This window comes from Emydura macquarii, unplaced genomic scaffold, assembly GCF_026122565.2.
Source record: "Emydura macquarii macquarii isolate MOO-44397 ecotype Brisbane River unplaced genomic scaffold, CSIRO-AGI_Emac_v2 contig_1451, whole genome shotgun sequence".
NCBI lineage: Eukaryota > Metazoa > Chordata > Testudines > Chelidae > Emydura > Emydura macquarii.
The window spans coordinates 15,079,443-15,101,500 of NW_027131588.1; the positions used below are offsets into that span (position 1 = coordinate 15,079,443).

Here is a 22,058-nt window from a genome sequence, read left to right on the forward strand (position 1 = left end):
TATGACAGTCTGCATGGGCATAAGGGTTCACCCATATTGAATTTTTGCAGGATAAGAGCCTTAGGGAGCAGAGAATAAAACTGATATTTGTTTTTATGGATGGATATTATGTAATGTAAAATTGCAATATTATAAAGAAAATAAACAGACCATTCAAAATAAAATACTATACCTGATGCTTGAATTTTGACTGAGATGCTGCCTTGATTCTCCTGTTCTGTTTTCTCTGTCAATGTAGCCTTACAAACAGCAGGACTGTCTTGTTTAAGAACTTCTGAACCCTCTTTAATTTCCAGTGCTAAAATATTGGACATAGATTATACAAAATGATAATAAAACAAGCCCTCAGAATAAGTAAATTCCTTAATACTTGGCTCTACTCACTAATTAAACATTTCAAATTCCAAAGGCTCCTGTGCCACAGAACAATAATTGTATTTTTTACTTTGGAAAAAGAAAGTGAAAATATTTTACTTTTTCTCTATTTCTTCCAAGTTTCCCCACTTCCTGGGTGCAGCCACATGATACATAGGTCAGATTATGTTTGTCAGAAAGTTGGTGCTGTCAGATTTGAACGGAATCTGTCACCTCTTCTCTAGGATGGAGATATACAACATGGCAAGGTTGAGAAACTGCAGGGAGCTGCTTCTACAGCCCTATTGTTTGTATAAAGGGAGATTCCTACATGAGCATTAAGGCAGGGAAACTGTTGAGTGGAAGAACAGCTGATAGCAGGAACTGAGGGTATGTCTATACTGATGGTGGCAAAGTCGCTGCTGTCAGATCGACCTATCTGGATTGATTGAGCGGTCACTGAAGACCCGCTCAATCGATCCAGAAGTCGGCGCTGGTAAACCACCCCCTCAAGTGGCATAGCTCTGCGTCGATGGGAACAGTGCAGTGGAGACACCGCGCAGAAGAGAAGCACAGCAGTCAATGGGAGTTACGCAAGCTATTCTGCGTAGCTTGCGTAACTCCCATCGACTGCCGCTGAATCATCAGGTCAGTGTAGACCAGGGCTCAATATATCAAAGCCTCGTCTACATTAGAATCATAGAAGATTAGGGTTGGAAGGGACCTCAGGAGGTCATCTAGTCCAACCCCCTGCTCAACCCTAGAAAGATAAGTCAACCTATATTAGGATGACTTACAGATCCACACTGCCCTTGTTGGGTTGGTGGTGTGCGTCCTCACCAGGAGCACTTCTATCAACCTAAGAGGGGCAGTATGGGGAGCTGAGAGACCGGTGTCTCAGCTCCCCTGGCAGCTCCCTGCTGGGAGCCCGGCTGCCCCACAGGCTCCAGGACTCATGGCGGGTTGTCCCCTCCATCCTCTGGGGCTTCTCCACTCCCTATTCTCCCCCACGGGAGCTGGGAGAAGCCACCTGGGGCTTCTCGATCCTGGGAAGTGAGGTCCAGCTACCCCAGCTTCTAACTCCTCCTCTCTGCTGACTACCCCGGCAAGTAGCAGGTGGAGAATCTGCCCAGGGCTGATGCCCTCCCCATTCCCAGCTGGGAACCGGGGTCCAGCTGTCATTGTCAATTTCACGGTACCTCTGTTCCACTCTTCCTGGCAAAAGGGGCAGCAAGTGGCAGGTTCCCTCCAGGTGTTCACATCTGGAGCAAGCAGCCCCCACTTCTTGGCAAACTGAACTGATCCCTATGTCATATATGTGTAGCTGCGAAAATGGGATACTTGGGGGAAATAAAGAGGGAAAGGTAAAAAATAACTTTTCATCCCCCAAAGTTAAAAACCAAAATGAGTTTTTTGTTTTTTCCTACTGCCCAGGAACCTACTGAATTTGAAAAGTTTATTAGGGTTCAAAATGATGCTAACCAATTATTTTTACTAGCTCTCCCCTATCTCTCCTATCAGGGTTAAATAGTACATACAACTGGTGTTCATAAAAATAACTCACAGCAGCACCGTAATTTATTGGGAGACAGTAGGCCTTCAGCTAAATTTGGAACCATCCTTTAGAAGGGATTGACATAAAATCTACATATGTTTTGATAGGCTAAGCATTTATCAGTCATCACTAACATGCAACACTTGAAGATAACTCTATACATTTACTTGTTTACACGACATTTAAATAAACCTCCATCCAGTTCTACTCAGAGATGCAGTTCTAGTTAGAGCTCACTAGATGGTAACATAAGACCTTAGTTCAGGTGTCTTGAGTTGGTACTTTTAGAACTGGGACTATCAATTTCTCAAACTCTGCACATGTATCAACTGTAAAATAATAGATGTTTTTATTTTAAAACTTTTATTCAAATGTCTTGCAAATAATTCTTTTAAAAAAGAATTAAAATCTATATTAATCTCTTATCATAGTACCACTTCATGCTATTATAATTAGTGCTGCAAGAGTGTTTACATTACAAATTTATTTTCCAAGGGATATATAACTCATACATACACAGGTACATAATCTGTGTTGAAACTCTGCTAACCAGGGTCTGGGCCCTGCAGCATTTTATTTTTTAGCATAATTCTTCTCTGAAAAGTGACTGAGTTAACATTTTATTGTCTCTTAACAACTTCTGTAGCAAAGGTGGTCAATTTATTTATTTTCTAACTGCTAGTCCAGCATACTGAGTCTGTAAGCTAGGTTTCCTTCTCATGCATCATCAGCAGTGATAACAAATCTTCAAACCATATTCTGTCTTCACTGACAACTGTTCAGCCTCGTTGCAACACTAGGTTTGCACAAGTGTAACTAATTTGGAATGGTTCTGCTGGCATAAGAAGAAACAGAATCTAGTTCACTCTTAGCTGTGCTGGTTCTGCAGGGCTAATAAGAGCGGTAAGCAATAGAAACTTATTTTTGTCACAAAAATCTGCAGACTTGACTCAGAACGTGCAAGAGGGAGCAGACAGTCTGAGTAAGAGGGTACCATTTTTACATTTTCTTTTCAGAGTGGAACCAAACTTAAATGTACACTGTTTAAAAAAACAACTAAACCCCCCCCCAGAAAGTAAATACCATGGATGAAATACTGGATCCACTGAAGTCAATCGGGCCAGGATTTCACCCCATGTAACTAATTCTATTTACTTCAATGGAGTTATACTTGATTTACAGCAGTGTAAAAGAGCAGAATTAGACCTAGAATTACAGGACAGAATGGTTTACCTACCCTCCTTCTGCCTGTCCACATCATTTTTTCCCTCATTTTGGATGAACACATGTTTAGATCTCAGAATGATAAAATTGCTCAGAAGGTCAGAATCATCAACACATTTTCTAGACTGCTCAAATGGTGCAGTATTCTGGCTTTTTGTTGAGCTGTTTGGTTCGAAAGATACTTCTTTACAATTAAATGATTCAGATGAACCTTTGTTTTTCTTTTCTTGATTTAAGAAATGCATTGGTTCTTCTGTCTGACTCTGCTGTTTGTCCTGTCTTGTTAGCCTTTCAACAGATGTGTCTACATCATGTATGTTGACATGTGTTGCAGCCCTCAAATGTAATGGAGAGAATGGGCTCTTCTTTTGAGGTGAGAAATGAGAATTTGTTGTTTTGTCCCAGTGATGTGCACTGGCAGAAAGCAGTCCTTGGTTGATAAGGGAACTCTTCTCTTCAAGCCATCCTGAAAGATAAAATTAGTTTTCCCCATTGCAATTTTGATTATTCATAGTTGAATCTACTGTACTGGATAGAATATGTAACCCAAGAATGTTCTTGTCCAATCCAGTTGATTAGAGCTCTGCAGAGTTCTTTTTTTAATTTTTATTTCTCCTTCCTTATTTCCTTTCTTGAGTTGTTAGAATCCACTGCTGGCATGTTTGAACTGATTATGTTATCCCCAGATAAGAAGTTCCAAAGTTGAGAAAACAAAGCTCAAAAGCCATTATATCAACTCCAAAGTGAAGCTAACCACAATTAACTTATAGATGGTGATATATTTAACGCAACCTAGCATGGTAGTTCTATCACCAATAGAGTCTGCCAAAGTGTCACTGACACTTTGACAACTTGTTTGACTTTCCCTTTCAACCTTGCATGAAAGAATTTTTATCTATGTTGCATCCACTGCTCTGGACAAAAGCATAATTCATGGAAAGTGAGCAGTGACTGTAATCCTCTTCACCAGGTAGGGAAGGTTAACAAAAATAGCAAACAAATGGGAAAACTGGTCACTACAACAAAACTACTTGAGGATAAAGAATAGGGAATGAGGGTGGGATCCACAAAGATACTTAGAAAGCTAAATCCCAACTTTAGGCACCACTGTGATCAGCCGGACTCCCACTAGGCTGCCACCTAATCTTGTGGGCGCCTAAACTCACTTGGCGCTTCTCTGGGCTTGTGCACTACAGCCTCACTCTTTTGGATGCCGGGGTGCCTATTTCCTGCCTAAGCCTCAGAGCAATTAACAAACCAGGAAAAACAGGTATCCAGCTAGTCAAGTCATGTGCAGGGTTCTGATCCTGTAGGTGGCTTCTGAGCACGCATATCAGATTGGGCCCATCAGGCAAGTTCAGCTGGGGGTGTGAAGGAGGAAGAGGACATCCCTCATAATCTCACCCAGGATGTAGGAGACTCCCAGTTCAATTCTCCCTTCCTCCTGAAGGGGCAAAGGGATTTGAACAGGAATCTACCACCTCCCTCAGGTGAGGGCCCTGACAACTAGGCTATGGAATATTCTGATGAGAGGCTTCCTCAGTCTCCCCTTTTGAAGTTGAATCAGGCCTAACTATTCAGGTTTGAGTGAGAAGGAACAACCGATGGATTGGAAAGGGAGATGTTGCTCAACCTGGGTCCCCAATCCTGCAGTCTACCTGAGCAGACAGGTAGTAGAGTTGGGCTTGCAAAGGGGACAATATAACATAGAATATTAGAGTTGGAAGGGACCTCAAGAGATCATCGAGTCTAACCCCCTGCTCAGAGCAGGACAAACTAGAGGTGCTGGGGATTGAACCCAGAGCCTCATACATGCAAAGCATGCACTCAAACCACTGAAATATCCGGATGTTAAACCTCTCTACTGGGTCCTGGGGACCAAAGAAGCTAGAGACTGTGGCTACTGGAGAGGTTCCAGAAAACCATTTCCTGCTCCTACAAAGAGGAGGAGGAAAATTGTGAAACGGGATCTGCACTGATGATGAGGGTCCCTTAGGGCTGGAGGACCATAGAAACCAGTTACTGAGGCAGGTATCACTGACGACTCCTTCTTAGCCTCTACTACTGACTGTATTTCCATGCTAGAAGGCTCCACAAGATGCAATCAGTCTGGCAACACTCAGCTAACAAATTCTGCTGCTCTGGATCCAAAAGGACCCAGATCACTGCTGCAGTCAGTAGGGAGAAGGAGTGGCTCTTTAAAGTCCCACTATAAGCTGATCTCACCAATGTTAGCAGGGAGGCGCTGGGGAGAGTGCTGAACAGGAGGAATCCCAAGAGTTTTTCCTTCCTGAATGAATGATTTATTAGAAAGGGGAAGTGTCAGTTCAAACTTCAAAGTGGGAGTGCAGACAGCAAGCTGGGTGCTACTAAGCTGCTGCTTCACATCATGCTAGACAGGAGAAGCCATTGGAAGTAGTTCTATCTACCCTAATCTGCTGGTGTAACATGAGCACCCCTGGTAAAACTGCTGTTAAAGGAATCCTCAGCCAACTCCATACTCCACATAAGAGAAGTCTTTGCTGCAAGATATTGGTCCTTTCAAGAAGCCAAATAGAGACTAAAGAACCCAGGCTTATAGAGAAAGCAGAAGAGTAACTGCTGCTGCTCTAGCAGAGGTACAGAAATACTGGGGTTAACATGATCAGTTCAACACACATATCAGCCTAAGGAAAAAAAATTCCTGTGAGATTCCTGACCTCCCATTTCCTATCCATTGGATTGAGCAACAATACTCATAAGCTATTACTTCTGTACAGAACAGTGAGTGCTGTGTAGGAGAAAACAAGAATTATTTAGAATGGACCTATTGTACCTGTTACATGCTCTAGTTGAAGAGACATAGTAAGATTACGAATGCATGAGAAATACAATATATACTACCTATTCAGTACAAGTATATGATCGCTTCATATTAAAAATCCCCATAATGATGAACTAACTGTGTGGAATAACATGGAATTTGACTATGAATTTGGATAACTGTGCTTACTGCAAGCATTTGTAATATAAGAAAATAAAAAGGATGTGATTTGATGCATTTTAGATCTGCAATTTATCAAAATCATAATCCTTTGTATTACTTCTATATATTCAGGTTGAATACACTGCAATATGCTCTGTCTCTACAGAGCTGCTACAATAGGTGATAGCGTTGTTCCATGTGAGTGGTATGCAAACAACCTTGCCAATCTGCATAGTGAATAAACTCCTGCATAATACTGTATACTGATGAATCTTTGCTATAATAGAAGCTGAGTTCACTACAGCAGGCCCTGGCCTATCCTGAAAAAAGCTGGAACACTATAAAAGTCTGCTTCATTCATATATTCACTATAAGAGTGATACTAATTAATGATACTTTGAAAATATATACCTTTAAAAAATTCTCCTGTCAGGTATTTTATTAGAAACATTAAGGGCCTGATGTGGATAATTTGTGCTTACAACTACCATAATTTGTATATGCAATCATAGTAATTGTAACAAGTAAGTATGCAATTGCACACATACTCTTATCCATGCAACTGAGAGTCTAACTTTTTGTAAATCAGACTTTAGAATAATAGTGCCAACTAATTTATGCTCTTCTGACTTCTTTTCTTGAGAATGAGAATTTTTCTGACTTCTTTCTTAGCTGGTGTTATGCTGCTATCTGATACTGAACAGCATGATTAATCCTTTTTTAAAGAAGCTCTCCTTGCCATTCTTGTCACCAAACTGTTATAGCAAAAAGAAATATACTTACTTTCCAACTGAAATTCTGTAATTTGTGGGAATGCTTCCACTTTACTGGGAAACTGGCTATTTGCATTACCCAAATCAGTGTTTAGTTGCTCCAAAGAATCTGGTAATAACAGATTTAGTCCTGAATGAATCCACCAGCATGATTTCAATGGGCTAAACACTGGATCTTCCACATGGACAGACAACATCTTTTTCAGTTCTGTAACTGAATGATGTTGAAACGTAGGTTCAAAGATCTGATTCTCTACAAAAAAAAACCCTAGTATAACGTATTAATGGATTAGAAACTTGAGAAAAGGACAATTTTTACAATAAAATCACAAATATTCATGACTTAGATTACATATATATCCCTTGGTATATCTTACCATTACTAATTCAGTATCATAACTGGACTGAATAGCAAAGAAATAAACATTTACATTGGTTAGTAAAATATACATTTTTCACCTTGTTTTTTGTGTTAAATTCCCCAGCTGTACTTGTAACTCTAGTCTCATATAAACCTGCATTTCCTGAATTACAAATGATCTGAGATTTATTCATTATCTAAGGGTTTACATTTCATTCTTACAAGCACCTATTATAATTATCTAAAACTCTGAATAGGAAACAGACTATTTTACATATCAGGATGTAACTTACTTATCTCAGAGGAGTCTTTTGATGCTGTTTCCTTAACACAAACTGTTGGGGTCAGATATTATCTATGGTTTATTTATTTTTGGTTCCATATTCCACTTCCTGATGTGTGCTTTTGGCATTGGAAACTTATCACTTAATTCTCCATGGATATGATTCCACTAAGGAATTTCTTAGTATGGATTTTTAAAAATTATTTGAAGATAAAAACCATGAACACTATAGTAAATTGATATTTCAATAGAACTTGTTGAAAGTTAGGTTTTTGTAGTTTTAGAAATTACTATACCCATTAAAATAATTACCAGGAGGTGAACTGAAGATTTTCAAACTGGGGGGAAAACTGTCATTTTATACAAACTACCACTGTGGAAAGATAAACTAGTTAGCTGCCTTACAAGAAGATTTATATAAAGGAAAAAATCAGGCACCACCCTCTTAGATTCAATGGGATGCATTTTTTAGTATGCAAACAGGAGATGTACTCACACATTCCTTGTATTCTAAATTCATTTGATCAACTTTGATAATGTATCGTTAAGTATCTGGATATATTTCCTCAAGCACTTCCCAGATTAATTTCTTTATGGTTATACTCTTTCACATACAGCACTTTTATAACAGTTCAGTATATTAGAATCTGTACTTCCTTACCTTCAAGCAAAAGAGAGTTCACAGCATTTTGGTATTTTTCTGACTGCCACACCAAGCACTCTAAGTACTCCTTAGTTGACTCTGAAAGCAAAATACTAAAACAAAGAAACAAAAAAGGCACCATGGTAAGAAGCTTAAATCATTGCTTTAGATTTTCAAACCAACTTTCTTCTGGTAATACATTTAGAGAAAGTAATTTTGCAAAAGTTTTTACTTTTTTTCAAAACTTCTACTTTCTCTTATTGATTCATTTGGGGGAAATCTTTCCTCCTCATCTGTGGGTGCAATGGACTCTGGCTGCGGGATGAATGTGGTTCTGCTCCTCAAAGAGGAGAAAAAATGAGGAGTATGTATACCCATTGCATGGAATGGAGGCAAGTAAAGGGAAGGTGGTGTGGATCAGGGGGGCAGGGAGGGAGACTGGAGGTTCACCTGCCAAGAGGATCCTTTAGTCCTTCCATGTCCATGGATGGATGATAGTAAGACTGTGAAGACTACTCTAGTGAATAGGATAGAGAAACAGCCCTGGAACAGCTCTGCTGCTACTTCTGTTCCCACATGGATATCCCCAGCATTCAGCCAAGGTACTCACTGAGTGCTTCCCTGCTGAGGACTTTGGAGGATTCATTGCCATGGAAGTATGAGTCTTCACCTTCCCCAAGGAGGAAGTTGGATCTTCAGGATATTAAGCCTCCTTTGAGGACAGCTTTAAAGCAACTCTCTTGGTCTTCTCAAGCTCCATGCACTGAGACCATGCACAGGGAGCATTCCCTGGAGTAATGTTTCTCTCCAAGGCAAAGTGCACAATGGACAAAACCATCTCACAAAATGAGGCCATAACTTAACCAAATCCAGTGAAGCTATTTTGCACTAATTTGGAGGCGGCTGTACCAGTTGTATTCTCATCATTTACTCACCTGTTATTAATAGGAGAAATAAGTTCTTCCTGAAGTGCTGAACGCAGTGAATTTACATATAACCTTTGTGGTCTGCATGGAGGAGTTAGCGGTATTTCTACTTCGTCTTGAGGATATAAAGCATAATTAACTGGGGAATTGCAGAAAAATCACACCACATTTCACAAATACAAGTGAATGAAATGTAAATATTTATATATAACAGACACCAATTAAATGTTAATTAACATTTTTATGAAGATTTTATGTTCTATCTCTTGAACAATAAAGATTAAATTGTGGTACTTTAATATCTGGACAACACAGGTAATAGTACCAGTTCTTTACTGGTTTTCCTATGGGATTCTGGGAAACTCTGCACACCTAGCTAACCATTCAGAATTTAAAATCACCAACTATTAGTGTTTTGGATGTTTTTTAATTAAATGTTGATCAGCTGAGACCCAGTCATATAGTTCTTAATTTGAAAGAGCTATTCCATTTTAAGTATGTTTGTGGTGATTCTAACATCACTCACATTGATAGTGAAACCAGTAAGTCTGCAACTCACATACCTTAAGCTCTGAGGGAGTCAATTATTGTTTCATATGTAAATAAAATTCAGTGCTACTTATTGTCCTAGTCTTGTAAATGCTCTTCATAGAAGACTCCCACTGAAATCAAATCAATCTGGGCACAAATGCAGTCCACCTGACACCTCTGGACAAAGATTCTGGTCCTGAGTTCACGGGACACATGCACATCAAAGAGTGAAATACACATGGACAATCAAAGAATAATTATTCTTAAAATTCGCCACTGGATTTGCATATATAGCACTTCCTACCTGCCTCACTGGATTCTACTGGATTTCTGCTTTGATTGAAACAAACCTCTTCTATTGTGGGACAGTATTTTGAAATCTCTATTTCATTTGTAATATTTGCAGTGAGATCTGAAAAGAGAAAAAGCTGCCACAAATAACCATTTTGTTTCATTTTTTCTCAAAGCTGTTCCTTGAACAATATTTTCTTTGTTTCTATTTTTATTGATTCCCCCATTATCATTTTGAATTTACCAACACAAAGTACTGCAGTTACCATCAGTTACCATGTAAACAGCAGAAGATGCTCATAAGACCATAATGATTGCCATATATGATCAAGCCAGTGGTCCATCAAGTCCCATATCCTGTCTCTGACAGTGATTAGTACCAACTACTTCAGAGGTAGATGCAAAAAACCCTGCATTAACTAGATGTGGAATAACCTGTCCTTGGGGAAAATTTCCTCCTAACTATGGACCACTACTCCCAGTGGTGGCTTGTCAGAAGCTGGAACAAGCAGAGGCCCTCTGGACCTAAAAGCAGGAGCCTCTACTGCCTGAGCTAAAAAAGACCTTTTTTAATTCTCTCACTTCCCAAAATGAATTAGTCACTTTTTTCTGGTCAAGTTGAGACCTCAGCCACAGCCTCCTTCATGGCTGTACAAGTAAGTTACTGCCACAAGTGCTGATTCAAAAACTGAGTAGTGTCACTGAAGATGTAACACTAATCCTATAAAGCCTGAGGGTTTCTGACTCTTCCAAAACTCTTCTTTTTTTAATATTTACTATTATAACTTTGAATATTTTTGTTATCTATGTAAATATGTAATCCATTTTGGAAATTCGCTAAACTCTTGCCCTAAATTATATCATGACAATAAGTACCATTGTATTTTGTGTGAAAAATTATTTCTTTTTATCAGCTTTGTATGTCCATTTGTTCTTGTATTTAGAGAAAAATGCTAATGCTTTAAAATGCCATTCCAAATCTTACCTTCCCTGGACTGGAAGTAGCTGTACAGACCTGCAAAGTCAGAGCAGATACATATCACACGATCCAGGGATGTATGAAAGGCTGCTCTACTCTACTCTCAGAAGGAAGGACATAAGATGTGAGGTGGGAATCCTGTCTTGGGAAATAGCGGGTTCATGAAGGAGTTTACCTCGGTCCATGTTTAAATTGTTAATCTTTTTATTCAATTCATGCTAAAAATTTGATAGACATATGGGAAGAATATTGGTGTGTGACTTAGGGCAGTGTTTTTATCTGAGCCATTAGAAGCCTCAGAAATAAAAACACTGCAGATGGGTATTTTACTGATTTTCTTTCTTTTTTTGTTTTTGTTTTTTTGCTTAAATGTGTTCTATGATGCTAATCTCAGGCCTTTCATAAGGTTTAGAAGAACCCTAATATGTATATTAAGTAGTAATAAACATATTTAGCACTCATGACATGTACAAAAATTGAGATAACATTGTAACGTGCACTGCCAAAAATTTGCTATAAATATTTGTACTGTGAAAGTGTTTCTGTTAGTACTTATTAGTTTGTTTCTCTGGTATAATGTTTTAGATACTGATTTTTCTTTTTCTTGCTTGTACGTACAATTGTGAAAATTACAATTCGTTTAAAAATATAGAATATCAAATATTTATTGTTTATTGGAATATAATAGTTTATTTGTGTTTGGAGGATTAAACAAGGTACTATTACATACAGAAAATTGCATTAAAAATGTTGTTTAGGTTGCAAAGTCAAGCAATGAAAAGTTAGGAAATTCCAGATTTACCATTCCTCATGCAACTATAATTGCTATCCCTTTGGAATTGATCCCATGCACTGAATGAGGCAGGGATTCTGTGGGGAAAAAAACCAGCATGTGATTATGTAATTTGACAGTACTATAGTGCATACACACAAGGGGACCAAATTAAATTGCACAGGTAACCTTAATTTTGGTATTTCCTAACTTTCAAGTTCTTGACTTTGCAACCTAAATAATGTTTTTTAAATGTAGTATTTGTACTAGCCTTTAACTACATACAGTTCTTTTTCACTTTTTTGGGTTATGTTTGTTATTTTTAAAAGAAAAAAGTCCAAAAATAATTGTATTACATAGAACTGGAGCAGCCCCATATCATGAGCATGGTTTGAATCCTGAACCTTCAGCACTGTAATACAAGCTAAAAGGACTAAGGCCTTAACTATATTAGCTGGCAGCAGGAGAAAGCTGTTAACCTAGAAAGTGATGGACCACTGGGTACTGGGGGTAAAGGTACGGGGAATCCAGCCAGGCTCTTTCTGTGCATCCTGTAAGATGGGGGATGTCTGGTCCCATATGGTATTCTTGGGTAGTGGGGAGTAAATGGATCACTGGTCAAGTGCTGGGGGTTGCTCTTGGAGAATTTGACCTAGCTCTCTTTTTTCCCTCCCATCAGAAGGTGGTGAATTTCTGCCCCATGTGGTGCATAGACCAGAGGGGTCATGGGCTAGGTCCAGAACCCATCTCCTATTTCCACTACATCACTTCAACTGCTCTGGTATTCATAATACAGTATCATCTACCACTGCTACTTTGGCAGGTTACAGAATATTTGTATTTTTAGTTATTATTTGGCAGGTTGCCAACATTTTTCCTAAGGAACAAAAGAGAACAAAACAGCTATTTAAAAAAATTTAATAGAAAAACATAAATCGAGTTTCATGGGACAAAGAAAAAGGCACTTCAGCAAAGGAATACTCTCCAGCTACAGAATATCAAAGGTCTGCCGCTACCAATAGAGATGTGAGAATTTCTCAACGGAAAGGTCACAAGAATATTTTGAAATAGAAATGGTAGTCAAAGTAAATACAGAGGCTGTTCCCAGCTCCCCTTATAATGTCATGTTGGGCAATTTTTATGGAGTGACTGTACTGCATGAATTATTATAAGCTACTCTGGGATGTCTCTAAAAGATTAATTTAGTTTGGCAAAGCTATTCAGTAACTGTATCAGGGCAGAATTTACATTAGAATCACTCTTCCACCTCATTAACAATATCTGCTTCTGAAATAACAACATGGCCTGAACTGAGGTATACTGTACATAAGAGATAATTTCCTTTTGGCTGTCTACAGGAAACTTTAATGCTTTGAAATTTGATATGCCAAACCTGTTCCATAATTTCATACACAAGAGTGGGCCTTATTTTCATCTGATTTATACTGGTCTGGATCAGGAGTAATTCAAGTGAAGATAATGGAGTTAAAAAGATAATGGTGAGAAACCTGTGTAAATGAGAGGAGAATTGGGCCCAACACATCAAGAAAACAATTCTCACCTTCTTTGATTTTCTTTTCACTCCAGCTTTCATCTGCTATAATTTCTGGTGCTAATTTTAACAACTCTTTCAGTTCCAAGCACGATGGAATCTCAACTTTCTGTCTGAAGTTTGTTGTCATGTTGGATTCTAACTCAATAGGTAGCATTAGTGACTGAAAAAATAATAAATACAGTAACACTGGACATGCAAGGTTTAAATTAGTGGATTTTTGCCTTTATTGTTTAATTTTGACTTTTTTATCTTTAAATAGTTTACAGAAATTTAGACTAAGACTGGCTTAAGAGCTTTTAACAAAGAAAGCAGAGAGGATGCTACAGAGTAGAAAGAGCCCAATTCATGGGGAAAAAGAAATCAAACTAAAATAAGTGACTTTTATTCAGAGAAAAAAGTCCAAGTCAAGTGTGGTACTGATGTAAAAATAACAGGAGGAACTGATTAGTACTACAGGCAGTGCTAGTGGCCCCAGAGGGGTCTTGTCTATATGGTGTGAGAGAAGGACTAGACCCTCATTCTCCCTTTGCAGCATGATGTGCTGTGCTGAAAAAGCACCAGATACAAATATTTTAATTAGGTTTAATTAGTCCTGCTACTCAGCTTGCTTCCTGAGTACTTCCTGGTCCCACTCCTTCAGTGCAACATCTACTCCACACTCCCCAGTCCCATTCTGCCTCTGTAGAGACATAATGTGCCTTGAAGTGTAAGAAATATTATTTATAAAATGTTGCAAAACTGAGCGTAATAGTTTAAAAAAAAAGGGGGGGGGGGCACTTATCTAAACCTTCCCTTTCCCCTCCATTCACCCTCAAAGGCTAGATCCTTGCTCCACTTGATTTCCATTTTTGATCTGTCACCAACCTAGCATGTACTGATGCATCTGATCATAGCAGAAACAGACACCCCAAGTAGGCCTTCCCATCACAGGCCTCCAAGAAAACAAAACCAAAAAACTTGGTTTAAACTAATACTCTTTTTTTTTTTTTTTAAATCTTGGCTAATGGAGGCATTCAGCACATTTTGCAAAAGTTAAGGGAATTCTATTAAAGTGACTTACAGGTCACTTTAAGTCAGAAGACAGTTAAGTATACTGATAAATGTTTTAGGCAGCAGTCACTAAAATCACTGGGATGAAACTAACTTATAATACCTCCTCATCCTTTAAAGACATTGGACAAAAAATTTCCTGGACTACATGTAGTTCTTTTTCATTTTTGTGAGTCTCCATGTTGCTCTGGAAAGTCAAACATTCCCTATAAAAGATCAGCAAAATAGCACAAGTGACTTCTCTTTATTATGTTGTTTATATTCACAATGCAAAGTTTTAATAGTAACCTTGGTGACAATACATGACAGAAAAATGATTAAAACCCCACAATTTTCTAGGAAAACAATTCTAAGGCATGCTGTAATAATTTGAACATAAAACTGTTCATCATACTTTCCAAGAATTGCTAATTTATGTACACAGGAGGAAAATTTTATATGATAAAATCTCTGCATTTTTTTTTAGGATAAACCAGTTTTAGAATTAATTATTGTCACAACGTTCAAATTCCCCAGTCCTTTGACATTGCTTTATGTTGCAGGATTGTAGAATCTCATTTTCTTACCAAAATAAGTTTTTCTAAGATATGAAGAGCTTCTATGATTTAGTACAAGTCAAAATTTCTTGAATCCTTCAGTTTTTATAAACTTTGACTTTTCTTTCTGTGAATCATTCTGTATGTACTAATGCAATGAAATAAGTCAGAGTATGTTTAATATTAAATAAAATTAAAATCTAAAAATGTTCTTCAAAGGTGGACTGATAGGCTTTTTAAATACAAAATAAATTTAAAGGAAGAACTAGATTAACACTTGCTCTGTGAAGATGTGCCAGAAGCAGGAGAGAGTGCAAGGAGACCTCTTCAGAGGTTCAGAGTCACTTCCCAGTGCCCTGTCCTCCATGTCTTTAAAGACTTTGATTGTGAAATGCACTACTGTTCAGGTGTGCAGCATTCATTGCAGAATTAGGGCCAAGGTTCTGAAAAGCATTTCCTCTTCTATTTATATCATCTGTCAATAGACACCTATGGAGCCATATTCTATCCTGACTTGCCTATGCGCTGATGAACCCCACTAACTTCAATAGGATGTTGCTGCACAGTAATTCATGACAGAATTTGGCCAGCATAATGTAAATATATAGATATATTTCTTACTAAATTAAAAACAAATAATTTGCTCAAACCCTTGAAAAAAAGGATACCTCTCTTAAGATCCAGTAAAATGGAGGTGAGCATGGAGGGAGAGAATGAATACTTGTAACCACTGAAGACCCACAGGACACCAGTCTAAAGAGTTCTTCCCTGTTGACAGCACTGCTGGGATGATCTTCTGGCTCTACTTAATTCAATGGGAGTTTTCCATTGCCTTTATTGGAGCCTTGGACTCTAGATGGGTCAAATCCTGCCCATTTAACTCAGTGGGAGTTTTGACTGACTAAGGAGGATTGGGCTCTTTTAAAGCTGAACATTGTTTCAGCACTTCAAGCTGTATTTAAAACAAACAATCCCCTCCCCACCCACTCCCAGAAACAATTAGACATGGAAGGGCCTAACAAATCATATAATTTGTCTTATTCTATTTTCTTTAACAATATATTTAATCTCTATCCTACACATTCTTCTTTCCAATGCAAAAAGAGATTAAGTTTTTAAAAACAATTAAATATCTTATTTCATTGCAATTATAAAGAAATCACAATTGAACAAAATTCATAATGAAATAATAGGAGTTAAAATGTTAATATTAATCACTTATGATCCACATACAAATGAGGGGGAGGTTTAGTGTTCAAAAGTATATAATGATTTTGTAAGTACCTGAAAAGGTTCTCTTCTGTCAAAGTCTGTCCTTTAGAATTTAAGAGGGGATCCTTCACTAAGAAAATTTTTAGTCTGCCCAAGAGGGCATGCAGAGTAGGTAGTTGTTTACAATATCCTTCCAAATAATCAACAAAAACAAGTTCATCTGCAATATATAAATCTTCAAAGAGATAAGAAAAATAATAATGCAATAGCAAGAAATTTAAAAGGGATAAGAAAAATCTAAACAGTTGTTAAAATTGTGTAGAAGAACAGCTAAGCATTTGCAATTTTAAAATTTATTTTAAATGTTCATTGTTTGCAAAACTCTTTTAGAATCTTAAAGCAACTTGGTTTTTTATGTTTAATTTGGCAAGCACTCATTCCCCGGCCCTGTTTTTTTTTTTTTTTTTTTTTTTTTAAAGAAGCACATACTAACAAGATTCCTTTTTATTCACTTCCTCATTTGTATACTAGCATAATCAATTATGTCTTACAAATAGGGTTTTGTAGGGAAATTTACACATATAAATGAGATCAGTGTCTGGCTACTGTATTCTCCTTGCTGGGAATGAAGTACTCTTATATCCTTCATCCCTACAGTATAATGTGTATATATAGATACAACATCAAATTCACCCCTCCCAATCTTTTAATTTGGCAACAGCAGTGGATTTATTTAAAAATCTAAAAATTTAAAATGCTGAAGTACAGAACATCAGACTACAGCCATTTTAAGATACTTCAAATTATGGGCTTTAGCTACTTGATAAGATGTCTTTTCATTCATACTTTTACACTTTTTGGCCTGAGTAGCTAGCCATTATACAGGACTTTATGAGTTGTTTCTGTTTAGGAGAAGAAATTGGTGATGGAGTCAGGTATTTCTTTAATGCAATCCTGTTTATTTACAAAGAATGTACACAAAGTCTTGTTTCCCTGAACACAGTATGAATCAAACAACTGGAGGCATTTTCCTTGCTCATAATTCTAAGTCTCTTTCCAACCAGCATGATGTTCAGAAAGTGTGCTCTCTCTCAGCTTTCTCTCCGTGTTGTGTCCTTGGCTGTCTGCTTCCTTCTGATTGCTTCAGCTCACACAGGGTATGTCTACACTGCAATAAAACAACCAGAGCTCGGGTTGCAGGGCTATAAAACTGCAGTGTAGATGTTTGGACTCGGGCTGGAGCCCAGACTGTGAGATCCCATGATAGGGGAGGGTCCTGAGTGTCTACACTGCAGTTTTATAGCCCCACAGCTTGAGCCCCATGAGCCTGAGTCAGCTGACTAAGGCCAGCAGCAGGTGTTTTATTATACTGTAGACACACACATACACATCAATCCCCAGTCCCTACCTTTGCATTCAGTCTAGTCTTTGGGCAGTGGCTTCTATGGTTTCATCTATTACTAAACAAAGGGGCACTTATTTGTTTCCTCATAGCCTGAATGGAAGGAAGGGGGGCAGTATGCACAAGAGCTTGAATGAGGTTTGTGATTGCTCACAGATCAAAGACAAGCTTGTTGGGAGCCAACCAACCTCCAGCATAACAACACTGTTCTTCTACATCTGAGAGGTTTAGGGCTGCTTTGCATTTGCAGAGAGGCACAAAGCAGTTGGAGTATGGCCCACAAGGGGAGCCTTTAACTCCAAATTTAGCGTCTCTTTTAGATCTCAGTGGAACATAAAAAGGAAGCCATTCTCAGTAACTTTAAAGTTCTGAACATTTAAAGTTGTCAATTTTGCACTTTCACATTAGAACTTTCCTAGACATTCTATTTTTCCTAAGGCCTTTTAAGGACACCCTGCTTAGGGATACCATAGTGAGTTGCCAAAACTGTGCAGAGTATGTAAGCAACAGAAAACAACTAATTTCATAAAAAGAAACCTAGCAATTCAACAAGTAACGCCTTAGTAAAGGATGTCTCATTGAAAAATGGATCAGTTAAAAATGGCTAGGAAAGCTACTAGGGCTGCCTACAAAGTTTACAATATCTCCCAACCAAGGAGCTCACCATCTCTGCTGTAAAGCTTGCAAGGTCCTCAACCAAATGGCTCTATATTTATTTATTTGTTTGTTTATATTTAGCAAACACAGGAATTAAATGCAAAAAATCCCCTAAACATTAATGCAAATTAAGACTGAGAAATTAAAACATTCAAAAGTCATTCAGAAAGTTAAGATGGCTCCAAAAACATTAATTTGACCACGCTGCACCAATGCAATATTTTCAATTACTCTTTTCCTTGCTTAATATACAAATAGGATCTGAATCCAAAGGAATGATCCAGATAACTCCACATACCCCAAAACAAGGCTATGCCAGTAAGGCATGATTGAGACCTCCATTTACATAGCAATGCTGCATTTATAATCATGATGTAGTTATTCTTCAATTATCTGTTTTCATTAAATGATTCTAAAGGGCTTTAAAGGTATGAGAAATGGCTTAGTTTCCAATTAGATTTAAAATTTAATTACTTTAATGCATTTTAATTATTTTTAATTAGCATATTTGCTTGTTAGCTTCAATAACCTGTTTTTTGACTTTAACAGTTAAGCACATGCTCAACTGCTTTACTAAACAATGATGGATAAAAGCACATTTTTAATTGCTTTATTGAAATGGGGCCTTGCAGCTGGAGCAACCTGTAAGTTAAGGACCGGTAAGAATCTGTTAACTACTCAATTTTTATCTAGGGGGCTGAAATTTTCAGGCTTTACTCTCTACCAAAGGTGAATATTTTGAGAGAGATTATGTGAGGCAGTTAATGTATTTCATCCATCCTTGAGTACTAGGAGAGATGGAAAAAATACGCACTTGCCATTATAAAAAATTATTGCAACCAAATTATACTGTATTCTTTGAGACACAGTATAAATAAAAAGGGTATCAGAATGCATGCACACAGGAAAACATGGTCATGGTTACCCATGGAACTTTAAAAAAAATGGCATGAATAATTGTAAAGTGTAACTGCAATCTTAATTGTAGTTGAATTATAAATCTGTAAAATACATGCAATATTATCATACACACTTTGGTCTTGATTCAGCATTCCATTACTACTCATCAAAATACTAAAACGCGTGAGTAAATCCACTGACTTCACTGGGACATAAGCATGGGCTCAAGTGCTTTGCTAATTAGTTATGGATTTAAACACATATTTAAATGCTTTGTTGAACTGGGGCCTTTATGCTAGTACAATTCTCACTGAACTTGATACAGCTGGAGCAGGATGCTACACAACTTATAGTCATCCTAACATGACCTCTTGCTAAGAACAGGCATTATAAACACAACAGAATGGCTATTAACAGTTTAAACAGGACCTGATTCTAATCTCACTCAGAGGTTAATTGGGAAAACGTTCACTGAAATCAATGGAATTCTACTGATGTAAAGATGATTTAAGTGTACACTGGTCTGTCTACACTACAAACTTATGTTTGTATAACTACATCGCTCTGGGGTGTGGAAAATCCACACCTTGGAGTGACACAGTTATATCAACCTAACTCCAGATGTAGACAGCGCTATGTTGATGGCAGGGCTGGTGGAGGAGGAGGTGGAGTACCTATGCCGATGGAAGAAGCTCTCCCATTGGCATACATAGTGTCTTTATTAAGTGCTGCATGGGCACAGCAAGTGTAGACAAGCCCTGAGAGGAGAATCAGGTCAATTCTGTGATGCTAAAATGGAATACTGAACCCAAATTCAGTTTTCCACAATCCACTCACCCTCCTGTTACGCCAACAGAATTGTACACCTTTTATTGATTGTCACTGTACTTCCCATGTTTTAGTTTATATTTCTTCATAGTTACAGAATAATAATTTGCAAGTCAATGTGTATACATTTTAAAATATTTGAATAATTTGCTATGCGAAACTTTATAATCTTCACACTGAAAAAGTTTCTTTTTTAAACAAGTATCTTCAAAACATGCACAACGCTACAACTATCTAAGATATTCTATGGATTACTTTAATTTTTTATACTTGTCAAAATAAAAATGATCAATAAAAACCTATAGCAGTCTGTAAAATGAAGTGTAGTGTTAGAATCAGAAGGATAACCATAATAAATATTTAACATGCACAAATAAGTAAGGAAGGAGTACTGCATTAATAAAACAAATTCTTGAGGAATACATCTAGGCCTTATTCTGTTTGAATCACAAATTCAAAGAGGCCATTTAGAATTTCCATCTCAGGTTTTCATTAATTTGACACTATGCATCTTCTAATGCCAAGATTATGATAACTATGTCATTAGAGCCATAATATTAATTCCTAATTACTTCTACTTATCAGTAATTTTCTCTTTTTGGGGCTTCTTCTATACAGATCTAAAGCCTCAGAGAATGCAAGCTGGTATTGCATTGCAAACTGAACACTGTGCACAACTTTCCAACATCAGCAGTCTCTCTAGTAAGTCATTGATGAAATAGTTCGCATGCCTTTCAAATATTTCAAAGAGTACAGGAAGGTAGTTTATTACAATAAATCAGAAAAAAGATTTTTCATAATTAAATTGGCTTCTTTTTAAGTTTCTTTCTCAAATAGCTATTATTGAGCAATGCCTTTTGCTGTAGGACATAAACATGTTTTAGGTATTTTGCATACATGAATCAATGTTGACCTAATTCAGCATAAGATTCAACAATGTACAGAATAATTTACGATTCTCTCTCAGATCAAAATACAATTTAATCTCTTTGGCTTGTCAATTCATTTTTTTAAAAGTATAGTTGTAAATTATTATTTGTAATGTGCAGTAAAATATAATTAAATATTTTTATTGTCCAAATTTCATACTCTCGTTTTTCTCTTTCAGAAACAGTTATCTATGGAAATCTAGCACTATTAAAGTTGTTTAAAGTGTTAGGGTAACAAATAGGAAATGTGAAACTTGTAAAGTGATTGGCCAAACTACAAAGCAAACAGCTAGCCTCTCTCTATAGTCTTCTAAAGTGCATAGTATATACAAATATCCTTGGGTAAACTAGACCTTGAACAGTAATAAATATCCTTGACAAAGTTTGCTGATGTATGTAACTTAACTTTAGGCACATACCTGATTTTTTTTTAATGTGTACCTTTTTAAGTGTTTTTAATTTTATCAGGTGAATTAAGATTAGTGTACTTCAATTATTAACCACAGTATGCCTGCATTATTGATAGGAATGGTATCTTTACTAGTAAGCATTATCTGGTATCTTGTACAACGCTGTATCAAGAGCCACTTGGGTCCTCTATGTGGCTCTGGGACGTAACTCCCTTTAAGCGATCAGATTGTTTTGTTTTCCCAAAGTGGTAAACTTTCAGCAACTGCTTTGGATCATGTTCATACGCAAAAAACTGACGAAAAACTTTTTTCTAACCTGCAGCAATAAGTATAATGTGAGTCATAATTTCAGATTAATTAATGAAGCTCTTACACATAATATTTGGTGTTTTCTAGGCACATTGCACTGTACGCATTGAGGCCCTACTAATCAAAAAGCTTCATAAAAGATAGAGTCTTATCAGGGAAGGAATTGTACTGTGTGAACCACCTTTTTGCCCTGTAAGGATGCAGAAAAATAAACTGCTTGCTCCTTCCCTTCCTTTAGGGAGAAAGTGTGAGGGGATGAAGAATGTACAGTATACAATCCCTTCATCTTGTACTGCAAAAGAACCTCAGTACTTTAAAGGGGTCCTAACAAGACCTATATATTACCATTCCTTTGTCCACAATATGCAACTGGCCTGTCAGCCTTCAGGTTTATCTCACCATGCATCTGGTAGACAGGCTATGCTTCTCCAGAAATGACAGATTCTCATAGCTTTATTGTTATTGTGCTCTTTGTTCCTCTTTGGCAGTTTTATATATGCCACCATTTCCCAGCTATTGCTCACACCGTGAAATGTGGAGATGTTCCTGGGAATTTTGTGAATCAGGGCTGCAGTGGCATTGCTGACTGCTATGGAGCAGGCACTATGAGAGA

General features: G+C 37.4%; 1 protein-coding gene across 1 annotated transcript in view; it reads right to left on the reverse strand.

Moving 5' to 3' along the window:
- SHOC1 (shortage in chiasmata 1) overlaps positions 1 to 22,058 on the reverse strand; it is a 74,714-nt gene that overhangs the window by 34,101 nt on the left and 18,555 nt on the right. Inside the window, exons 6-14 of the mRNA XM_067553488.1 lie at positions 16,083 to 16,245; positions 14,366 to 14,468; positions 13,219 to 13,372; positions 9,920 to 10,027; positions 9,094 to 9,223; positions 8,177 to 8,271; positions 6,882 to 7,124; positions 3,147 to 3,599; positions 173 to 298 (exon numbers count right to left, since the gene is read on the reverse strand). Coding sequence (XP_067409589.1) covers positions 173 to 298; positions 3,147 to 3,599; positions 6,882 to 7,124; positions 8,177 to 8,271; positions 9,094 to 9,223; positions 9,920 to 10,027; positions 13,219 to 13,372; positions 14,366 to 14,468; positions 16,083 to 16,245 — 1,575 coding nt within the window. The remainder of the gene's footprint in view (positions 1 to 172; positions 299 to 3,146; positions 3,600 to 6,881; positions 7,125 to 8,176; positions 8,272 to 9,093; positions 9,224 to 9,919; positions 10,028 to 13,218; positions 13,373 to 14,365; positions 14,469 to 16,082; positions 16,246 to 22,058) is intronic.